We start from the raw sequence: 21005 nt of genomic DNA on the forward strand, positions 1-21005 counted from the left end.
AAGCCTGGAAACGGCACAAAGAAAGAACAAATCTGTTTGGTGATATCAGTGGGTTGCTAGCAAGGGATATGCAACCAAATAGCTGGCATTTATTTTACTTGCCTGTTCCAATACTTCTGAAAATATAAAACCTGGGTGGCCTGTTACCAATGGTGCTATGTTCAAACTGCTTAGCATCAAGCTGTAAATATTTTGGAAATGAAAACTCTGTTCCATTGTCATATATTTATCTTTAACAGCGAAAACCCTGTTCCAATACATTTGGAGGGGAGTGTTTGTTATTCAGCTGTACAACAGGAAACAAGTACAATAGGTGATATGAACCACACTGAATGTGACACACTGCTCAGATCTTTTATTTAAAGAAATGTCACAGTAACACCAGAACACAAGGACAGTCAGGTAGCTTTTTTTTTTTTTTTTTTTTCCCCAAATGGTTATCAGGAATTTGAATGAGCGATGAGGGAAAGGGGTTGTCCTTTACATTGCTGAAAAATTACACACTTCACACTTCATCCTTCAGTAGCAACTACAATAACCCACCAAACATGGATGCAGCGCTCGCTTGCTGTGTGTGGTCCACCACCTGTATTATGCTGCTGCTCCCGCGTTCTTCAATGCTGACAATCGACGAAGCAGGAAAGGAAAAGATCTGACGAATCACATTACAGACCTGAGTCTTTTATCTCTGAGGCTGGATTTCCCCATGCCCATTCCAGCATTGCAAAATCAAAGGCACTCGCACCCAAAAGCCATCATTATTGATTAGGCAATAAATTCAACAGTCATCTGCATTAGTAACATGCGGCCCAAGGTGCATTCAGTTTTTCAGTGCTCAGAACTACATAACAAGCGTACATTATGCAGATTATATATGTGCATTTGGGAAATTAAAATTGGGGGGTGGGAGGAACTTGTAATGGAAAATTACATTTTGTATCCTGGTCTGTTAAATAATACTGCAGTAATAGGCAGCAAGCAAGATTGTATAAGGGAACTGTAAAAAGAAGACCATTTCACATTGGACAGAAAAATCTGGGCCTTTGAAATATTGCACTTAGAACTTAAAATTCATCTTTATCTACTCCATTAGACTTCTTCAGTAAATATGATTTTGGAGAAGAAGAAAAAAAAAAACGAAAGAAAAGAAATGAAGTCGCTCCTAATATTCCTTCATTTCCATTGATAGAGCCTAAAAATCTGAATGAGCCCCATTCTGTCCACATATATACTCCATCTCTTCCTTACATTTCCAGCTCTTTCCAAATATAGAAAGATGTTACTGTATGTATCAAGATTCATCAAAATGTTTTTGATCAGTTTCTGTAAAGAATGCTGAGCACTGACAGAAACCACTTTATTCCAGGTTGAACACAGGTTGCTTGGTTGTAGTGTTATGTTTTGTTTTACATATTTGAATTACCGTAAAAGTCTCCGAGTCCAAATACAGAATTTCCATGTCCTGCTCCTCGCTTATCGTTCCTGTTGATGTAGCGCTTCCCGTCATGAGGAAATAATGCATTCGAAAAATTGATAACAGTGGATGAAGAAGTAAACATTGTCTGGTTCTCATCAAGCCCTCGGAGACCATCCCACACACAGACAAGGTTCTGTAGTCAGTAGCTCGATGTTGTACTGCTTGAAGTACTTCCACAAATGTGTTTCCTATAAATCCAAATGTGAAATATTTTACAAGGTGGCTTTTCCCACTCTCTTCTTGTGGATTCCGTTCGAAAAAGGTCACATTTTACATAGTAATTATTCTTTGTATTTTTAATTATATATATTTTTTTCAATAACTTGTGTAGCTCCATCCTGCTGCCTGATAAACCCTCAGTGATCCAACCATGCCTTTCCCAGCCACACCCCTGTAGAGTTTAGTGGGAGTGGCCAGCACAAGCAAGGTGTGGTTTAGAGTTTGACTGACAGACCGACTCTCCACGGCATGCTTCAGACGCCCCATCCACTGTCAGAGTATGACGCAGCAGCGGCAAAGACGCTGGCCCCCTCCATGCACCGAGGGCGGGGGTGTGACTGGTGCAAAGTAGGCGTGGACCTTAATCTCAGGGAGGTGAGCCTAGAGAAGAAGTAACAGCATTAAAAACCAGTACTGGTTGGAGATATGCTGGTATAAACGACATGGTCAAAAGTATGTGGACACCTGACCATTACACCTATATGGTTCTTCCTTAAGCTGTTGCTACAAAAAACTGTATGGTCTTTGTATCCTGTTCTAGCATGATAATGCCCCTGTGCACAATGCAAGGCTTGCCAGGGTTGGAGTGGAAGAGCCACTTTGGGGTGGGATTTTCACCAAAAACCTATGAATGTAATAAACAGGTGTCTACATACTTTAGGCCATACAGTGTACAGTGATACAGACAGAGATACAGATTTTCAGTGACCCATTCTGTCATGGTTGAGGTACATATTTGCCTTGAAATGTTACATAAGGGCCTGGGGTTGTTTTGACATCTTTCAAGCTGGTTTATGCTTTTGACATGATAATGTAAAATAATAATGTTAATAATGATAATGTTTTTATTTGCAGTTCCCATCACCTTTGTTATAACTGTTATTTTTTTTCCCTCTCATTTGATGCTAATAAGAACAAAACACAGCTTCTCATGGTACTGAGAAACTACTCCTGAAGACTTAGTCGTATAAAGAAAGTCATATAAATAGTGATTAGTTTCTGTGATGTATAAGAACATGCTTTTATTATTAGGTTTAGATTATGTAGCAGGTCCATGATGCAAAAGAAGTCCCTGCAACTAAGTTGTTACTATAGAAACAATAACATATAACCAATGTGTACTGGCTTTCTTGTAAGAATTTATTTATAATCTAGATAGATGAACACGTAAATATTAAAAACATAAACCAATTCATTATACTAAGGCAGAGTTCCAGCAATCTATATTTCAGTAGTCAGTAGTCAGTGCAGCAGTCGACGACTCACTCGGATGCGTTTGATCCCGGCGCGAGTGACTTGCTGGCAGTCGTAAAGCTCGATGCGCTCGAGCTTTTGGCAACTCTTCAGATGCTCCAGAGTGATGTCTGTGATCAGGGGGCAGTTATCCAGCTCGACAACTTGCAGCCGCTCCTGTCCACACACACTGCTGCTCAGGTGTCTAATCCCGTCGTCGGTTATCAGTTCACAATGTGAAAGGCTCTGCAACGTGCAGGATTATCAACAAGAGAAAGAAAAAGTTCATTACCCCGTGTAATCTTATAAACAGTTCTCCGTATACTTTTATCACGCATGAGCGCACATTCTAAACAGAAGGCACTCACCAGGGCCTGGAGCCGAGGGCAGTGGATTGAAAGCTGAACCAGTGTGTTGTCAGTGACCTGCAAAAATACACACAAAAATACAAAAAAAAAAACTAAATTAAAAAAGTAAATTATGAAGAAGAAAAATAAATCTCTTTCTCTCTCTCTCTACCTCATACACACACACACACACACACACCCACCCTCCAGGTTCTACTAATGGATATGTACATGGGGTTTCATCCATCAGAATAAGAAAGTAATTGTGATACTGACAGAGTATCGGTGATATTGACAGAGGCATGATTGCTACTACCAGACAGTCTAGTTTCAGTATTTCAATAACAACTGATGTCCTGGGATTTTCTCTCTCTCTCTCTCTCACACACACACACACACACACACACACACACACACACACACACACACACACACACACACGTGTCTCAAGAGTTTCCTTAGAAACGCTTGAGACTGAGACTTTGCAAAAAAAACAAACAACAAAAAAAACCCAAAACCATCCACTGAGCAGCAGGCTGCAGTAACTTAGATAACCACACTGTATAGATGTGGTGAACAGAAAAGCATCTCAGAATGCACAACACATCAAACCTTGAGATGGATGAGCTACAACAACAGAAGTCTACATAAAAATATCACTTCTGTCAGCCAAGAACAGAAAGCTGAGGCTGCAGTGGTCACTCAATAAAACAGGATAATAAAAGAGAGAAAAAAAATGTGGCCTGGTCTGATGAGTCTTGATTTCTGCTGAGGCTCACAGATGGTAGGTTCAGAATTTGGCAGCAACGGTAGTGCCCTTCCCAGTCCATGGATCTGAATATATGAGCAATTGGAATGTGGTGGAAGCGACTGGGATGTGGTGGTGGTGATGGGTGATTTATCAGCAAGAAGGTGCACCAAGAAAAACTGCAAGAAGTGTGTAATACAATCATTCCAACAATCTCAAAGGAATGTTTCCAGCATCTTGTGGAATCCATGCCACAAAGAACTGAGGGTGTTTTGAGAGTAAATGAAGGCTCTACCCAGTATTAATATTCCTGTGTTCCTAATAAAGTGCTCTATGAATGTAAATACATCCATCCTCCCTCTGAACAGGGTTGCGAGGAACCTGGATTCGTTCCCAGGTGACTTAAAGCACAAGGTGTGGGACAGACAGCACAGCTGCACACACATTCACACGCTACGGATAATTTAGAGATGACAATCAGCCTTCAACACATGTCTTGGGCTGCTGGAGGAAACTGGAGCACCTGGAGGAAACCCCTAAAGCATGCAAATTCCACACACACAGGGCAGAGGTGGAAATCGAACCTTTTATCCAGGGGGTATATTACCCTAAACCCAACACAAAACAAGTTACGAGACCACACAAAACTGTTCATTCATTACAGCAATAAAATACAGCTGAACTCCCATGCCCTAAATATCATTGTAAAAAGTCTAATAGATGGCTGAATTTAGAAAAATAAGCTGTTCTGCCTGTGAGGCTTCCCTGTCGATTTGTAAAATAAATCCTTTTAAAAAGTCACCCACTAAAACACATCTAAACACTTTTTTTGCCTTCCCTTCTGTGTATAAATAGAGGTGATAGTTCACAGCTGATAATTTCAGAGGCAGTACACTTAAACAGGAGTTAGCAGCAACTGCTCCTTACACTCAATACTCAATACACTCCCTTTCACTCACAGAAATCTATTTAAGACTTATTTTAGGCTAACGACAAATCTCCTAAGCAGTCTGACATAGAAAAGCCTCTTAAGTATGAGTTTATATTATGAAATGATTGCCCTCCTACTTCAGTTTTATCATGTATGGCCTAAGGTAGCAGGTCCAACCTTCCCTCTCCATTAGCTCCTCAGTGTATAATCACATATGCGGTGATTTTTATCACTGCATGTCACCCGTCTCTGTGCTATGAAGTCGCCAGTAGGTGTTCCTACTACTGGTTGCCATAGTAACGTTTATTAGTGGATGGTGCAACTAGCGTTTCACTTTTGAAAAGAAATCAGTTTTCTTGCCTCTGAAATGAAGCAGTCTGGGAGGGGATCTAAAATTCACCAGCGTATTGTATAAGCATCATATCATACGAGATGCTGGTACAGGAGCTGCAGCTGGATGAGGTCCAATTCCAGCAGTATTTCAGGCTGGAAAGGACTGTTGCTTATGAATATAATAATAAATAATAAAGGTTGGTGTGCCAAAACATGTGACTGTTGCTCGACAACATCTGGTATGGTTACACAGGAGGAGGCAAACATGACCAGTGTCTTTTACTGCTTATTCTTGCTTGACTCACCAAAATACATTCCTCTAAATCCATTTTCTCCAATTCATGACAATTCTGTAAAAAAAAAAAAACAAACAATACATTTAATGTAACATTAAATTCAGCCTTTAAGATGCTCTTTATGCTGTAAATGTCTCTAAGAGTGTGTGTTTGTGTGCATGTAATTAAATCCACTCACCCTCGCCAGAACAGTAAAACCAGCATCAGTCACATGAGAGCAGCGGGCAGCCTCCAGGATCCTAACCAATTGTTTTTTTGGGGGGGGGGGACAGAAAAAAACACACATGAGAGAACGGTGGGTGAGAATGCATGCGCATTTATGTAAAGCCTTACTTTAGCCGTTGGCAGTTGAGGCCGAGCGCAGTGAGGGAGGCGTCCGTGATGTTGCTGCAGCCAGACACACACACCATCTGCAGCTTGTGACAACCTCGGCACAAACTCACTAAACCCTCGTCTGTTATCTGCTAAAAAATACAGACAAATAAATAAATAAATAAATAAAAATACAGATGGGCCGATTTTAACTAGCTAATTTTCTTGCTTTAGCAAAAAACGTTGCAATAAATGTTGCACTCATAAATAAATAGAAACACAAAGAAAATGATTACTGTACTCGGCACACTGTGATTTTTAGCTCACAATGCCCAGGGCAAAGTGTATGATTTCTATGAAGCTCATGCTTCAAATAAAACAATGAAATAAACATTAAAAAAGGGGCAGCACAGAGGAGATAATATTTCACTCCTGAGACTGGATATCTCACAGAGCTGGTAAGTTTTAATCGTAGCACATCTGGAAGGTGACGCATGCAAAATAAGAGTGCCACAGGAATGCTTAAAATGTGAACTGAACTTTATTGTCAGTCATAAAATATTAAAAATATGATAAATCCTCCACATTTGCACAGAACGTTGCTGCAGGAAAAATGTACTAAAGATTGCACTTTTAAATAGTCATAGCCACTATATTCATTATCTTCCATATGTTTATTACAACCCAAAATTGATGTAGAATATACCTTATATACTCTTGATAATTGATCATTTATTATTGTATGTTTAAAACTTACAATAAACATGAAAATATATAATCAGAAATGCAGTGTCCAGGAAGATGCATTAAAAATGAATGAACCCAGCCTTACTGTGCAGGATTGCATGTTGATTGTCATGAGCTCAGGACAGTGCTTCTGAAGGTGCTTCAGTGCAGCATCATCCAACTGAAAAACACACACATCTGCTCACACATAAACACACATACTTTCACCATTCTCTGGTTAAGACACTACAAGCTAAATGTGTGGGAGCAAGCAGGTGGTTTCAAAAGTATTTCCACAGTGAAGTCGAATTATTAACTAAAAAAAAAAAGCCAACAAATCTAGCTAAATTCTATTTGCATTATACCGGAAAAAAATATTTCTTTGTTTCTAACACTGACTAGCTTTTCACTACATACTCCTGATTTAACAACCAACACAGTTAATCAAGCTGAATATAGTCAGGTGTCTATTATTAGGTTTACAATGAAGTAGTTATTACATTAAAATGAATATAAATGAGAATAAAATTCATTTTATTACACATTTATACATTTAACCAAGTTCGCTGATTGATCTGACCAGGCATAACATTATGACCACCTGCCTAATATTGTGTTGGTCCCTCTTTTGCCTCCAAAACAGCCCTGACCCATCATGCACTGTGTATTCTGACACCTTTCTATCAGAACCAGCATTAACTTCTTCAGCAGTTTGAGCAACAGTAGCTCATCTTTTATATCGGATCACACGGGCCAGCCTTCGTTCCCCACGTGCATCAATGATCCTTGACCGCCCATGACCCTTTCTCCGGTTCACTACTGTTCCTTCCTTGGAGAACTTTTGATAGATGCTGACCACTGCAGACCAGGAATACCCCACAAGAGCTGCAGTTTTGGAGATGCTCTGATCTAGTCGTCTAGCCATCACAATTTTTTGTCAAACTCGCTCAAATCCTTACTCTTGCCCATTTTTCCTGCTTCTAACACATCAACTCTGAGGACAAAATGTTCACTTGCTGGCTAATATATCCCACCATGATGAGGAGATCATCAGTGTTATTCACTTCACCTGTCACTGCTCTTAATGTTACACCTGATCGCTGTATGTTAAAGATAAATTCCTTTCTGTTATCTCTTCAAAAATACAACTGACATGCTTTTTTTTTTAGAAGGTTATTGTAGCTTCCAAAGTTTTAGCCTGTAGAGAACACTGCAGAAGATGGGTTTTTGAGGCTTTGTGTATACTAGGGGTGGCAGACAAGTTAAGACTAGTCAAGGCGGTGGTAAAAAATAAATAAAATAAAATTAAAAAAAAAAAGAAAAAGAGTATGAATCCAGCGCAGCAAAACAGATTATCCACACCGCACCCTGGTTCCACCTTCCAGTGCTTATAAAGCACCAACCTACGTCATACTGCCTCTGGCAGGCAAGACCACACAGTCTGACTTCTGTTAAGTGTTTAAGTCCCCCATTTATTTTACAGGCTTTGGTTTTTTTTTTTCTTTTACAAATTAGAATGATATTCTAAAATATGACATATAGAAATATGATACATAGCTAATGAAATATGATAGTTAGAAATATAATAAATAGCTTTTTCAGTCATAGTGGAAAATTTGATTAAGTTTTGTGTATTTAATACATTTTTTTTCAGGAAGGGTGCCAATAATTCTGGAAAATATCCTATAATAATACATGTATGTAATGGGAGTATTTATTACGGGCTTTCTAAAGGAAGTGAAATGCCTCCATCCGCCATGTTCCCTACATGAGACCACTCTTGTGTGTTGAATCCCAAAGATATATTTCATGTGTTTGTGAAATTGACTTGAAGTGGGTGTCTTTGCGAAGTGCCTTCCTGCCACCCTTCACCTCAGCAAAGACATCTGTAGAGTTGTATACCCTGGTGATAAACTTGCTCCATACATGTTGGAAGCCAGGTGACTCTTGTGGCTGAATGTAAGTGTTATGTCACAGGTTATATCACATTTTGTCAATCTTCAGTTCACAAGTCTATTAAACCTACAGATTTATGTAGTCTGCAGTGATATCTGGACCGTACGGCAACCATCCTTTCTTCAAGCCAGCATTTTAATTGGAATAGCAAGTAAGACGAGGGTGTTTTCTTGTCTAAGCAGCTCAGTGGGTAATGGACATCATGTCTGCCCATAGACAAACTGGACACATAAACCATATACTGAACAAAAAGAAGAATTTTTTCCTTACGGGCCTACATTTCCATAAAGGTGTTGCTGTAAGTTTGGCATCATCTTCTTTATATATTGCAAAGTTAACTTATAGCTCCGGGGAATTTACTGCTCTTCATGTGGGCTGAAATGTTTCAGCAATGAGCATAAGGGGTTATTAAGGTGTTCTACACTGCTTCTGGTAAATGTTATATGTAAATATGTGCCTTATGTAACATAATTGCATATGTAACTGGTATTATGTACGCACAGTGTGCTCTCTGTGTGTATGTGTGTGTACCTGTGTGCAGCCTCTGAGGAACAGTGCTTTGAGGCTGGTGCAGCCACGACTGAGAGCCTCGATGCCATCACGTGTGATTTGATCGCACCAGGACAGGTTCAGGTTCTCCAACATGCGACAGCCCTCACTGAAATGCACAAATCAATGATTGGAGACAACAACTAACACCAAGACACACACATACACAGGTTTACTGTCTGTGGTGTATTCTGTGTTACTGTAGCTGTGTGGTGCTGTACTTAAATAAAGCACATGCTTACACTTAGCTATTTCTTTAAAAACAAATGCAAATTGTACGTAAATCTTATTTGAACTGGAATATATTCTTATATTACAGTTTTAGACTAATAATGGGGACATGATGATACAGGGCAATAAAGCAATAAACAAGAGCTCACACAAACCGATTCTTCTTAGTCAAATTAATACTAAACAGTGAGTTATTTTGATTTCAGTGAATATCTGATGTGATACTGCTTCTGATTTTCATTATTCATGAAAACCTTTGTCAGTAATATATAATTAAAAAAAAAAAAAAAAGATTTATTGTTTAGGTCATATGCCACTTTTAAAACAGAGCAGTAACCCGAGTCATCACATAAGTAAAATGTATAGCAAATGCATTAAAACAAACTTCAGTCAATTACAGTTAATTTCTTAATTATTCATTAATATCATGCCTTGTTGTGGCATGTCTAACATTTTCTGAAATCCAAAACAGGAGCATTGTTTAAAGGTGTCATTAGCTTTTTCCGTGTGTGTTATTATGCAAAAGTGTAGCTCAAGTAGTTCACCAAAGATCTCACACAAAAGAGTGTGGAAAAAAAAAACACCTAATTGAACCCTGTGCTGCAAAAAATAACCCTGTAATCTTAGGCAATTTTAGAAACTGTGACCAAAAAAAAAAAACAAACAGATCAACCAAGTAATGGTTAAAAATATAACTGATAAAACACTTCAGTTCCCATCACTGCAAAAATAAGTGTTATTCTGGGCACATATTAGTTTTAGCCAATGCTAGTAATCTTCGAGAAGCTGCTTTATATAAAAAGCCATGTTTCTGTGAAATGGTCCTCTCAGGCTAAATGTTGTATGCAATTTAAAAAGTCTAGTGTGTTATTATCTATTACCGTGTACATACAATTTTCTCAAATTGTTTGATTCCACATTTGTCAGTCTACTTTCAAAGGCTTGTTAATGGTCTGTGTTTGAGTAGTAGCTGTGTCAAGGCTGGACAGCAGTATATGCGGTGCTCCTCTCAGTAGCGCTTTTCAGTGAGACCCCTTCTCAGCGTTGCTAAGTGACGAGGTTTAACAACGGCATAAGAAAGCCATGCATCACACAGGACAACGTGCAGATCTGTGGCATCCCGTGTTAGGATGGTGTTATCCACTCTCTCACACAAAACACTCTCAGACTGTGGACAGTGAAGCTGCATGGTTTATTATGTCCCAGGTTGCTGTTATGCCTGCGGTACCTTCTGTTTCTTCATTTTAGTTAAGCTGTTAGAGCTAGACCTGCCGGAGCCCTCGCTCACAATATAAACACTGCCAAATAAGATCATGCTCAATAATCTGTTCTCTCCATAGTGTTGTACGTGTTCTGCTGTCTGACATGACACACCTCTACTGCTGTGGTTCCTTTTGCACCTGACTGATACATCCTGATGTTCTACTTCTGCTTGGAGCTCCTGCACTGGTGACACACTTTCTGCTGTTGTGCATGGTCCCTGAAGGGTGGATACCTCAAAAATATGAACTTCCCAAACTTTTGCTCCATTCTCATTTTGTACTGTTTTTATATTCAGTACATCGTTATAAAAGAGTAATTACTTATCATCCCACTATCTGGTGTCACCCACAAGAGGAGGGATTCCCTTTTCATTCTGATAACTTTCAATGTTTCTTCCTTGAGTCATCACTGGGAGATTATCTATGCTACCATTGCCCCTGGCTTGCTCATTAGGAATCTAAATCTCCATCTGGATTTCTGTAAAGCTACTCAGTGACAATTTCTATTAGTTTAAGCACCAATAGAAGGAGATGAAAAGGTTAACCATTGTTCATTTTCTTTTCACAGGAAACACTTGAACTTTTCTTCATACATTCAGTACAATACAAATGTTGGAAATGTTGAAATGTAGCTAAGACGCTCAGCATACTAGTATGCTTTTTTATATTTTCCAAGTACTGTGGATTACAAAAGCATTAGAAAGGATCCATCAGTTCAACCCGTTAAGAATGTAGGCTGCATTTCTTTGGTATATTTGAAGGCTCCTGCAAAAAAGGAGCAGCCTTTGGTGTGACAGAGACAAATATACAGCCTAGTGTTTTTTTTTTTTTAATCTATTTTTCGAACCTCTCTCTATTTACCCATGGAGCAATCTCCAGTCTTACAAGCTTACATCATTCTAATACTGCATCATCTTAAGTCATGTGTTTTAAATGCCCCGAGGAACTGAGATAAATGTAGATAACTGTAGATTTTGTGAGCAGAAGGCATTTTGTGATCCGCCACAAAAACCAAAAAAAAAAATGAACAAAGCTTTTTAACAACAGCCATTAGATACTTATAACTTCAATTTCAGGTTTCGTTAAACCGATCATCCTTGATACACAAGTTGATTAGTGCAAACTGGCAAAGAAAGCACTTTAGAGAGCTACATTCACTTCAGCGTACTTCCACTGTAAATTTTGCATACAGTTATATCCTTCAACATTCGCACTGAAAGTGCTCTATCGAGATGCAAAGGGGTGGAGTGGTTTGGGTGGTCATTAACCATTAGGAGAATGATTATCATCTTTAATCATGAGCTCTTAAGGTATGTGAAGGATATTCATCATAGCTATAAATCTTTAAATAAGTCGTTCTTAACATCATTGGAAAGGCTCAAGCTTTATATGAGACTTTATTTAAGCTTTGATGCGCACCACAATACTGCTTTGGCTGCATCAAAATACCTGCCGGACATGGTCTTTGTTGAAATATGGGTTTCACTCACTACATGTTGAAACAGTGCATAACAAATACATGCTATTTCAATACAGATGCCTTGAACGTTTAACCAAACGGAATATCCCGAATGCTGAAAAATTGTGTAGTAAAAAGAGGCCTTGAATTAGCACATGCACCATCATGCCTCAGTCCTTTTGTACGGTCTCTTATGTAGGCAGTATTGTAAGCTACTTATGTTTCTGTTACAGTTTATTGGCCTTGCCTATATGTTCCTGTAGGTTTGATTTTATATTCCACCATTATCACTGTTTCAGGCCATTATAAAAAAGTTGACATAAAGCTTACTCACACATGCACACTGCCATCTATGACTCCCACACAGGTTCCTGGTTAAATTAGTTCCTTTAACTCTTTCTTTCCGATGCCTGAACTATAAGATCATTCTGGGTAAAATTAGTATCATGTCCCTGTGGGTAGCTTACTCGGAACAGGTGTGTGTTTTACCGTCTCACATATTCCAGTCCATCAACTGTTTAAGTGAAATTAAAACATTGGAAAGACAAAAATAATAAAAAAACGTTTTCTTGATACAGAAAAATATTGCAACATCTGTATGAAAGCTTGGTTTAGGTCTGGTGTGATCTGAATCCAAATGCCTTAAATTCACATACTGTAAGGCTGAACCGAATGTCTGAATCATCATAGTCAGACAGAGCGGCCCTCAAGTCTGGCCTTTAATTCACACTTACATCAGGAAGATATGCAAATCATAGTAAAGAAACAGGAAAAGACCCATCACGGCCAACAGGATACCAAATGTTGTGCATATGGGTGATAAAGCTTCAGTATAAGATATATAAATGCTAAATGCTTTAGGTGCTGAAGCTTTAGTTTGACTCTGCTGAATCCCAGGTGCTTCATTATGACCATTATTCACATAAAGTCTTTCACCTTTTTTCCCCAGCAAGTTGGCATTTTCCTCTTATTATACATAATAATGAAATATATGTAAAGACATACCAGTAAACAACAAGTACACAAACGAAAGCTACACAATACAAAAACAGACCACATACCAGACATCTTCATCTATGGATTAAAATTCAATCCTGGGAAAATGATTGTTCCTGTGATTGGTCCATCAATTTTTGACTAAAATTTGCAAAGATCCAGTGACATAAAATTCCTTGCATCAAAAGCTCTGGGTAAGCAACTAACACGACTAAATTGCAATAAGAGTGAACTTTTAATCCTTAAAACATTCAAAAATTTGTTTTTGGCTATAAATAAGAAAGTTTGAAGCAGTTATTAGTAGTAAAGCTAGTAGTAAACCTCTAGAAAACTGCCCCAGGTATAAACAAAGACTGAAAGAGTTAATAATTATACTATAGCCTCATTTTTTATTAAAAATTCACCTCAGAGTCACCTAAGGTTAAACCCAGTTTGTGAGATTTCTATTAAAATTCTGCAAAGGTTAGGAACTCGGGTAATGGAGATCTGGACTTCTATTCATTAAGAAAATCATCAAAATACTTTAAGTCATTAATTCAATCATTCTCGAAAGACATTTAAATATCTATATCCTTGCAATTCGCCCATCTTCAAAGGCTGAAAAACTCACAGGTCTTAATGAAGGAGTCATGGAGTTAAGAGTTAATTAAATAAAAATGGCAGTGCAGTGTACCATGAGATTAGAGCCCTGGCTGAGTTTATACATAATGTACCGTGGAAGTTCTTAGATAGAAGTAGTTTGTATCAAGAGGTTTTGGTGTTTCATTTAACAAAAGCTGGTTGTGCATTTACCACAGAGCCCTCTGTAGCACTCCGACAAACATGGCAAACTACAGAACAGGCTCCACTTATTCACATATTCAGCCCTAACTGGAGACAAGCGTTCAACTGGGATGAAAAATGTTAACAGATGCATAAAAGTAAACAAAAAAATCAACAGCAGATTAGAAAAAAACATACTTACACTGCAAAAAAAATGTTAGCAGTGACATTATCTGAAAAATTTCAGATAATTTATCTTTTATTTCCAATTACAAGGTTGAACTAAACCAAATATACAATTATGCAACATATTTCTAGACAATTTTAACAATAACATTTTTTTTTTATTCTATTGCCTGATAATTTTGCTTCTTTGCGGAAATTAAAAACATTTCAAATTTCCATTGCTAGCAAACAAAGTTACAAATTATGTCTAGATACAAGCCTAATATTCTTATATTCAGTTTACTGTAATCTTACAGTAGGAAATCCTATAATATTTTGACTCTGTTCAAGATATTATCACTTGACAAAATGTTATACATGTTATTTTTTGCACTGCAGAATTATAAATCCAATGACTGGCACAGATTACAAAAACATTTTGATTAAAGAAAACCCTAAATACATTAGCCTTGTACTTCCACTTCATCTTCTGTGCAATATGCTCATGTGGGTGTTTCCGCTGATCGTAAGTGATCACGGCACGCCGCGTAGGTAGGAGGAAGATGTGATTAAACTGTGGACGCCTGGGTTTTGTAGGTTTTACACCAGGTTTAGACTGAAGAAGCTTAGGGCGCAGCTTTTGAAAAGTGTTAGGAATGTGAATGGGAGAAACAGGAAACCAACCCAATCAGCTAGAAATAAGTCACCATGACAACCTTACTGTAAACACTGGGTTACACACTGGGTGGGTGCAGGACTGTAATAGATTGTGATTTTACACAAAGATAACTTTAGATATATTTAGATATCTCTGGTATCAAAATGGAAACTTAACTAAACACTTTCAGTAGGCTTCTGAAATAACGCTGCTGAATAGGAGAACTCTTTTAGGAACATATATTTATTACATAATCCTATATCATGGTAGCTCTACCCTTAAGCAATGTACTACAAATTATTACTAAATCTAACTGCGATTACATTTTCATTTTTATATATGATGAGGAGATGGGTCTAATCTCAGGTTACGGCTATTTCAGTTTTGCGACAGAAAAACACACACTGCCATACACAAATATACCAAGATCCCTTCAGATGACAGAACAAGAACTCCTAGCCTTTAGACAATGGCTAAATAACAAGCAGAGCTGAAATAAGCAGTAATTCATCACTAAAACAGGTTTTAGCTAATAAATCCCCCCCTTTTAAACCCATTAGAGTGTTTTTGTAGTAGATCATTAAACACCTGTCACTGACCTTAATGCCTTGAGTGCATGGTTGGTGATGGACACACAGGATGTGAGGTCGAGGTGGCGGAGTTTGGAGCAGAACTTGCTGAGGCTGACGCAGGTGGAATCTGTGATCTTAGTGCAGCCATTTAGATTCAGTTGCTCTATGTTACGGCAATTCTGTGCAAAAGTCCTGCCAAAGATAAGCATAGGTCATTCTGAATCTGAATTCTCAGAGAGAACATAACAAATGTGCACGCAAACCAAATTTAAAAAGCCTTCTTGTCTTATAAACCATCACGTTATAAACAGTTTAATGATTTATGTGCGAAGTAAAGCAAATAGTGATTGTGAGTGAAGCGTACTTCATAGAGGCATCGCCTACACTCAGACAACCTCTCAAACTCAGCTGTCTCAGAAAGCCACCACATCTCTTTGAAATGTTCTCCACCACACGACCCTAAAAAAAAAAGATAGCGATAGAAACAAAGACAAGGAAAAAGTCAGAAGAGAGATCAGGGATGACATCAGGGTGTATGCATTCAGCAACAAAGCTTCCTGACCCAGTACTAAGCCTACACACACAAACACAACCAAAATAAATCATTGCCTACACACACAGACAACAAATACTTTTTCCCCCCTATGCATACACACAAATAGTTACACTATGCCTCACAAATATACTCCAGCTATATTTCCCATAGTAATTTTTATCTCCTCTTTCACCTCAATATCTGTTTGGAAGTTGAAGAGATCAATCTTCTGCCAGTTGCTTCCATCTAGCGCTAGAACATTCCATGCCTGCACATTTTCAGAAAAAAAATACAGAGCAGATTTCTCAATATTTCAAGGACATGCCCTTCTTAACCTAAGGAGACAAACCGTAATGTGGGACCTACCTTGGATACCTGGGCACACCTACACAGCGTAACCACATCTAGGTAGGAGAAAATCCTGAGGAAACAAAAGAGCAATGATAAAATGTATTAAAAAGGATAATAAAAACGCAATGCGTCGTACTGTGGACATGGGTGAAGGTTCAAACCTACCTGAGCAGGAGCTCTTTGGGAAGCTTCTTGTTAATTGGGGCTTCATCGCTGTTTGAGAATACCTGTGGGAAAGTAATAAGCGGGGAAATGTAACATTAATCATAAATGCAAATTTCACACACTGGCTCGGAAATTTGTCTGACCAGTCCTTAGCCAAGCTCAGCAAAACTCTTTTAGATGAGCACACACCTGGACATGGGCTTCAGTTAGACTATATTTAGTTAATATACACTGACCAGGCATAACATTATGACCACCAGCCTAATATTGCGTTGGTCCCCCTTTTACTGCCAAAACAGCCCTGGCCTGTCATGTACTCTGACACCTTTCTATCAGAACCAGCATTAACTTCTTCAGCTATTTGAGCAACAGTAGCTCGTCTGTTGGATCGGATCACACGGGCCAGCCTTCGGTCCCCAAGTGCATCAATGAGCCTTGGCCGCCCATGACCCTGTCGCCGGGTCACCACGGTTCCTTCCTTGGACCACTTTTGATAGATACTGACCACTGCAGACCGGGAACACCCCACAAGAGCTGGAGTTTTGGAGATGCTCTGATCCAGTTGTCTAGCCATCACAATTTGGTCCTTAAACTCTCTCAAATCCTTACTCTTGCCCATTTTACCTGTTTCTAACACATCAACTTTGAGGATAAAATGTTCACTTGCTGCCTAATATATCCCACCCACTAACAGGTGCCATGATGAGGAGATAATCAGTGTTATTCACTTCACCTGTCACTGCTCATAATGTTATGCCTGACCGGTGTACAGACAAAGTGTCATCAAGATTTAAAAAACAGTATAATGGTACCACTAACCTGATGTAACATAAAATCTGGATACACTGTAATAAATACTACAGTGCAGTGCAAAAGCTTGCATACTCCCAAAGGAAAAATTACGACATCATAAAGATTTGTATTTTGAACAAGTAGATATTTAATGGGTATGCTTTCCACAGATTTTATAGGTCCCTCATGATCCTGGGTTATCTCAACAAAAATGGTAAGGTAGTGCATGTTAAAAAAGAAAAAGAAAAAAAGAAATGGCCAACAAAATGATATTGCGAGTCTAAATGAGATAGACAGTTTCTCAACCAACTTGAATGCTTTTAATACTGTTTCCAACAAATTCAGCATATTATTCTGTTATAATGTCATCCAAGATAACTGTCATGATGTTATGTTCTTCCACCAATCAGTTCCAGAGACTTAAATGGTACTGGCAAAACATCTTTGTTGTCTTGTCAGAGGATTCACCCATATTCTGTTTTTGGTAGAAAATTATAAAACAGATAAATTGCTTTTTATCCAGAAAGCTCCAGGAATGCAAATTGTTTTTGCACTTTAAATCAGACCTCAGGACAGACCGTGTCAAGGCAAAACTTTGACCTCGTGCGTTTGGTTTATTCTCAGACTATTTCCCTAGGGAGACACCAAATCTGGTGTTGGGTATTGATATATGGACTGGCTCTGGTTTGAAACAGTATTAGATCTGATTTTACATATGTACCAGTCCAATTCACTGATAAATACGAAATGTGTGAAATATTGACCACAAATTTTGGGTTGTTGACAATGTGTCTTAAATCCTGACAACGATGTTTTGTTTAACTTGCAAAGAATCACTGTATGCGCAGGGTCAGCATCAACTATGATATCAGTATAGTATTGGGGGGGGACGTAGAATAACTGCATTGTTGTCTTTCCTCTTATGTTTTGGATTGCTGTCTTGTTGCAGGATACACCCACATAACCGTAATCATTCACAACCAGGAATTATTTTTGTTCAGAATCAGATTCAGGATTTATTGGTTAAGTACAAAAAAAATCTGAGCCTTGCTTGTGCATATACATATTACACACACAATGATACAATAAAATATCTAATTGTACGGATTGTATAAAGGACTGCTTGCTATGCATGGAAGTGGGGATTATTGCACTGCAAGGGGGGGGGGGGGAGAGAGACTGCACTGTAAGTAAAAAAAAAAAAAAAGAAAAGAAAGAAAAGAAAAGAAAATACTGCACAAGGGGAGAATGTTGCAGAGATAAATATTGCACGGGAATGTTGCTGCCTCTTGAACACAAGCCACAATGCTGTGACCGACACTCATCATGTCTGGGAGCCAACACAGATCCTAGAGAATGAAGACTTCATGCGACACCTGTGAGATGAATTGAGTAACTAATGAGTAGACAGTGACCACATAGCCCTATACAAGCAGCTTAAAAATAATAACGTATGCACCACCTATTGTGCATTATATGTTACATATGAAGCCATTTCGGATTAACTCCCCTTTACCCCATTACCTGCTACCAAGCCCCTAAACCACACACACCACATACTATCAGAGGTGGCGTACTGTTTTCACACACTCTGCACGCGCAGAATGTCAGCCTGATCCGGACTGCACCGAGAGCGCGAGACAACCCAGCTAAACACGGATTCAGGCCTGAGAGCTCAGCCGCGCTGTGTAACGATCCCACTGGGGATCATAAACAACTGTCAAGCCGTCATGACATGTAAAACCCGAGCTCCACTCGGGTCCAAAACACACAAGGCTTCCACGCCCGCACGTACAAACACGCGCACACGCACGCACATGCAAATACCCACAAACATACGCCCTCAGATATTCGGTCACGCACATGCAGCCGCCCATCGCCCTTGTCCGTTTCCTCACTGGCAATAAAATAGGTCTAAAGTGGCCTCACATCCCCTCGAATCTGCGTTACCTCGAATCTGCCCTTGGTGATGCTGTTCATCTCCGCCGCGATGTCAACAATAATACCGAGTCTGGGCGAGCGGCGATTTTCTTTTAATGGATTTGTTTTGCTCTCTTTACAAGAGTGGGTCTTCCAGGACGGAGAGCCGCGCGTGCTTGTGTCGGAGACCGGAGGAGTCCGGGGCTGGGCGCCGTCCGCGCGTTCCGCCGCCAACCATCCCAGTCAAAATAACAATAATAACATGGACGAAGCAGACCGCTGCTGCTGCGCTATAACCTCACTTCCGCCTCACGAGTTGCTACCCTGACTACATTTCCGCTCGCACTCGATCTCAAATACCAAAGGTCTGCAGTGAAAGATTAAAGTTCAACTACATTAATGAAATCCGAGTAAAAACCCGAACTGCTAAATAGCTACTTAGCTTCGGAGGGTCTTCAGTCGATTAACTCCGGCCCCTGACTTTATACACTCCTGTGCTAACAGGGCATTGGAGAGTGGCGCTGTGACGTCATTTATGCGGGAAACGCACGCGTGGCTGATTGTTTTGATAATCTACATGGCCTGTGTACACTCCAAAAAACTATATGAAAAAAAACGACTTAGACTATAATTTACACTTAGTGCTTACAAATATACACTATATTGTCAAAAGTTTTGGGACACCCCTCCAAATCATTGAATTCAGGGGTTGTTTTTCAGGGGTTGGGCCTTCCAGTAAAAGGAACTCTTCATGCTTCAGTATACCAAGACATTTTGGACAATTTCATGCTACAAACTTTGTGGGAACAGTTTGGGGATGACCCCTTCCTGTTCCAACATGACTGCACACCAGTACACAAATCAAGGTCCATAAAGACATGGATGACCGAGTTTGGTGTGGAGGAACATGACTGGCCTGCACAGAGTCCTGACCTCAACCTGATAGAACACCTTTGAATTAGATGAATTAGAGCAGAGACTGTGAGCCAGACCTTCTTGTTCAACATGATTGCCTGACCGCACAAATGTACTTCTAGAGGGATGGTCAGAAATTATGGTCAAACCCATAAACACACTCCTAAACCTTGTGGAAAGCCTTCCCAGAAGAGTTGATGCTGTTATAGCTGCAAAGGGCAGGACAACTCCATATTACATTCATGTGCATGTAAAGGCAAATATCCCAGTTTTGAAATGACTAAGTATCTCAGGATACTTACGGGACATAAAGGATACTTTTGATAGATACTGACCATTGCAGACCGGGAACACCCAAAAAGAGCTGCAGTTTTGGAGATGCTCTTAACCAGTCATCTAGCTATCACAATTTGGCCCTTGTCAAACTTGCTCAAATCCTTTATATTTTTTGTCTATTTATCTACTCTATTTTGTCTGTCTGTCTATTGAAAGTTAGCTCACTTATCTCATGGAGGAGTAGCTGAATAGTCATGGTCTGTAGCAAAAGCAGGTCTCCCACATACTGCTGGCTTTCCTCAAAACCAGACTGTCAAAAATATTTTGCTGGACCATAGATAACTGATCTGTCCATTCAAATTGAAAAGGTGTTGCTCCATATTTAGGTCAATGGTTTTTCAAGTAGTCAGATTCTTTGAAATGCTGGTTGCAGATGTATGTGCTTGCTACACGGTGACAATAGAGATATCATAAGTCTGTGATTTTGATGAAGTACTGCTGGTGGAGGAGGAAAAAGAAGTATAGACCTGGTTTTATGAGGTAAAATGTCATTTAATCCCTCTAGGAAACACAAGCATCCTAGCATTGCACTCTAATCATTTTCAGCAGAACATAAGGCCATTTTAATTCCTACCTATTCTAGACCATGTTTTACCATCAATACTTCAACTTATTTCTGTCTATTGTACAGATCACATAGTGATTCTATATAGCATGTTTAATATGCAAAATATCTTTGAGAATGATAAAAATAGCCAAATTTTTCAGAAATCCACACATCTGGGAAGACTATTTATTACAGCTCTGAGAAACATCCTT

General features: G+C 39.2%; 1 protein-coding gene across 2 annotated transcripts; it reads right to left on the reverse strand.

The window, feature by feature from the left end:
- Positions 1–338: 338 nt before the first annotated feature.
- On the reverse strand, positions 339–19491 carry fbxl2 (F-box and leucine-rich repeat protein 2). 2 transcript variants are annotated; one of them, XM_058378109.1, is made up of 14 exons: positions 19026–19491; positions 16284–16345; positions 16134–16188; positions 15961–16035; positions 15597–15691; positions 15260–15424; positions 9110–9236; positions 6729–6803; positions 5918–6045; positions 5763–5823; positions 5594–5638; positions 3298–3354; positions 2963–3175; positions 339–2077 (listed from the first exon to the last, which is right to left on the reverse strand). In XM_058378109.1, the coding sequence occupies exons 1-14, from the start codon at positions 19053–19055 to the stop codon at positions 1970–1972; spliced, it is 1296 nt and encodes a 431-aa protein (XP_058234092.1). In that variant the 5' UTR covers positions 19056–19491; the 3' UTR covers positions 339–1969. The 2 variants fall into 2 exon arrangements, with proteins under 2 accessions (XP_058234092.1, XP_058234091.1); XM_058378108.1 differs by having other exon boundaries at positions 5918–6048.
- Between the last annotated feature and the right edge of the window lie 1514 nt (positions 19492–21005).

The sequence above is a fragment of the Hemibagrus wyckioides genome, linkage group LG24 (genome assembly GCF_019097595.1).
Source record: "Hemibagrus wyckioides isolate EC202008001 linkage group LG24, SWU_Hwy_1.0, whole genome shotgun sequence".
Classification (NCBI taxonomy): Eukaryota; Metazoa; Chordata; class Actinopteri; order Siluriformes; family Bagridae; genus Hemibagrus; species Hemibagrus wyckioides.

Coding starts and splice junctions, on each gene's coding strand:
- fbxl2 (XM_058378108.1), bottom strand. CDS start 19,055: ATGAACAGCATCACCAAGGGCAGATTCGAG. Junction 15,692..15,960: donor ACTTCCAAACAGATATTGAG/GTGAAAGAGGAG, acceptor TTTTTTTTTTAG/GGTCGTGTGGTGGAGAACAT. Junction 3,355..5,593: donor ATTTAGAGGAATGTATTTTG/GTGAGTCAAGCA, acceptor GTATTTTTGCAG/GTCACTGACAACACACTGGT.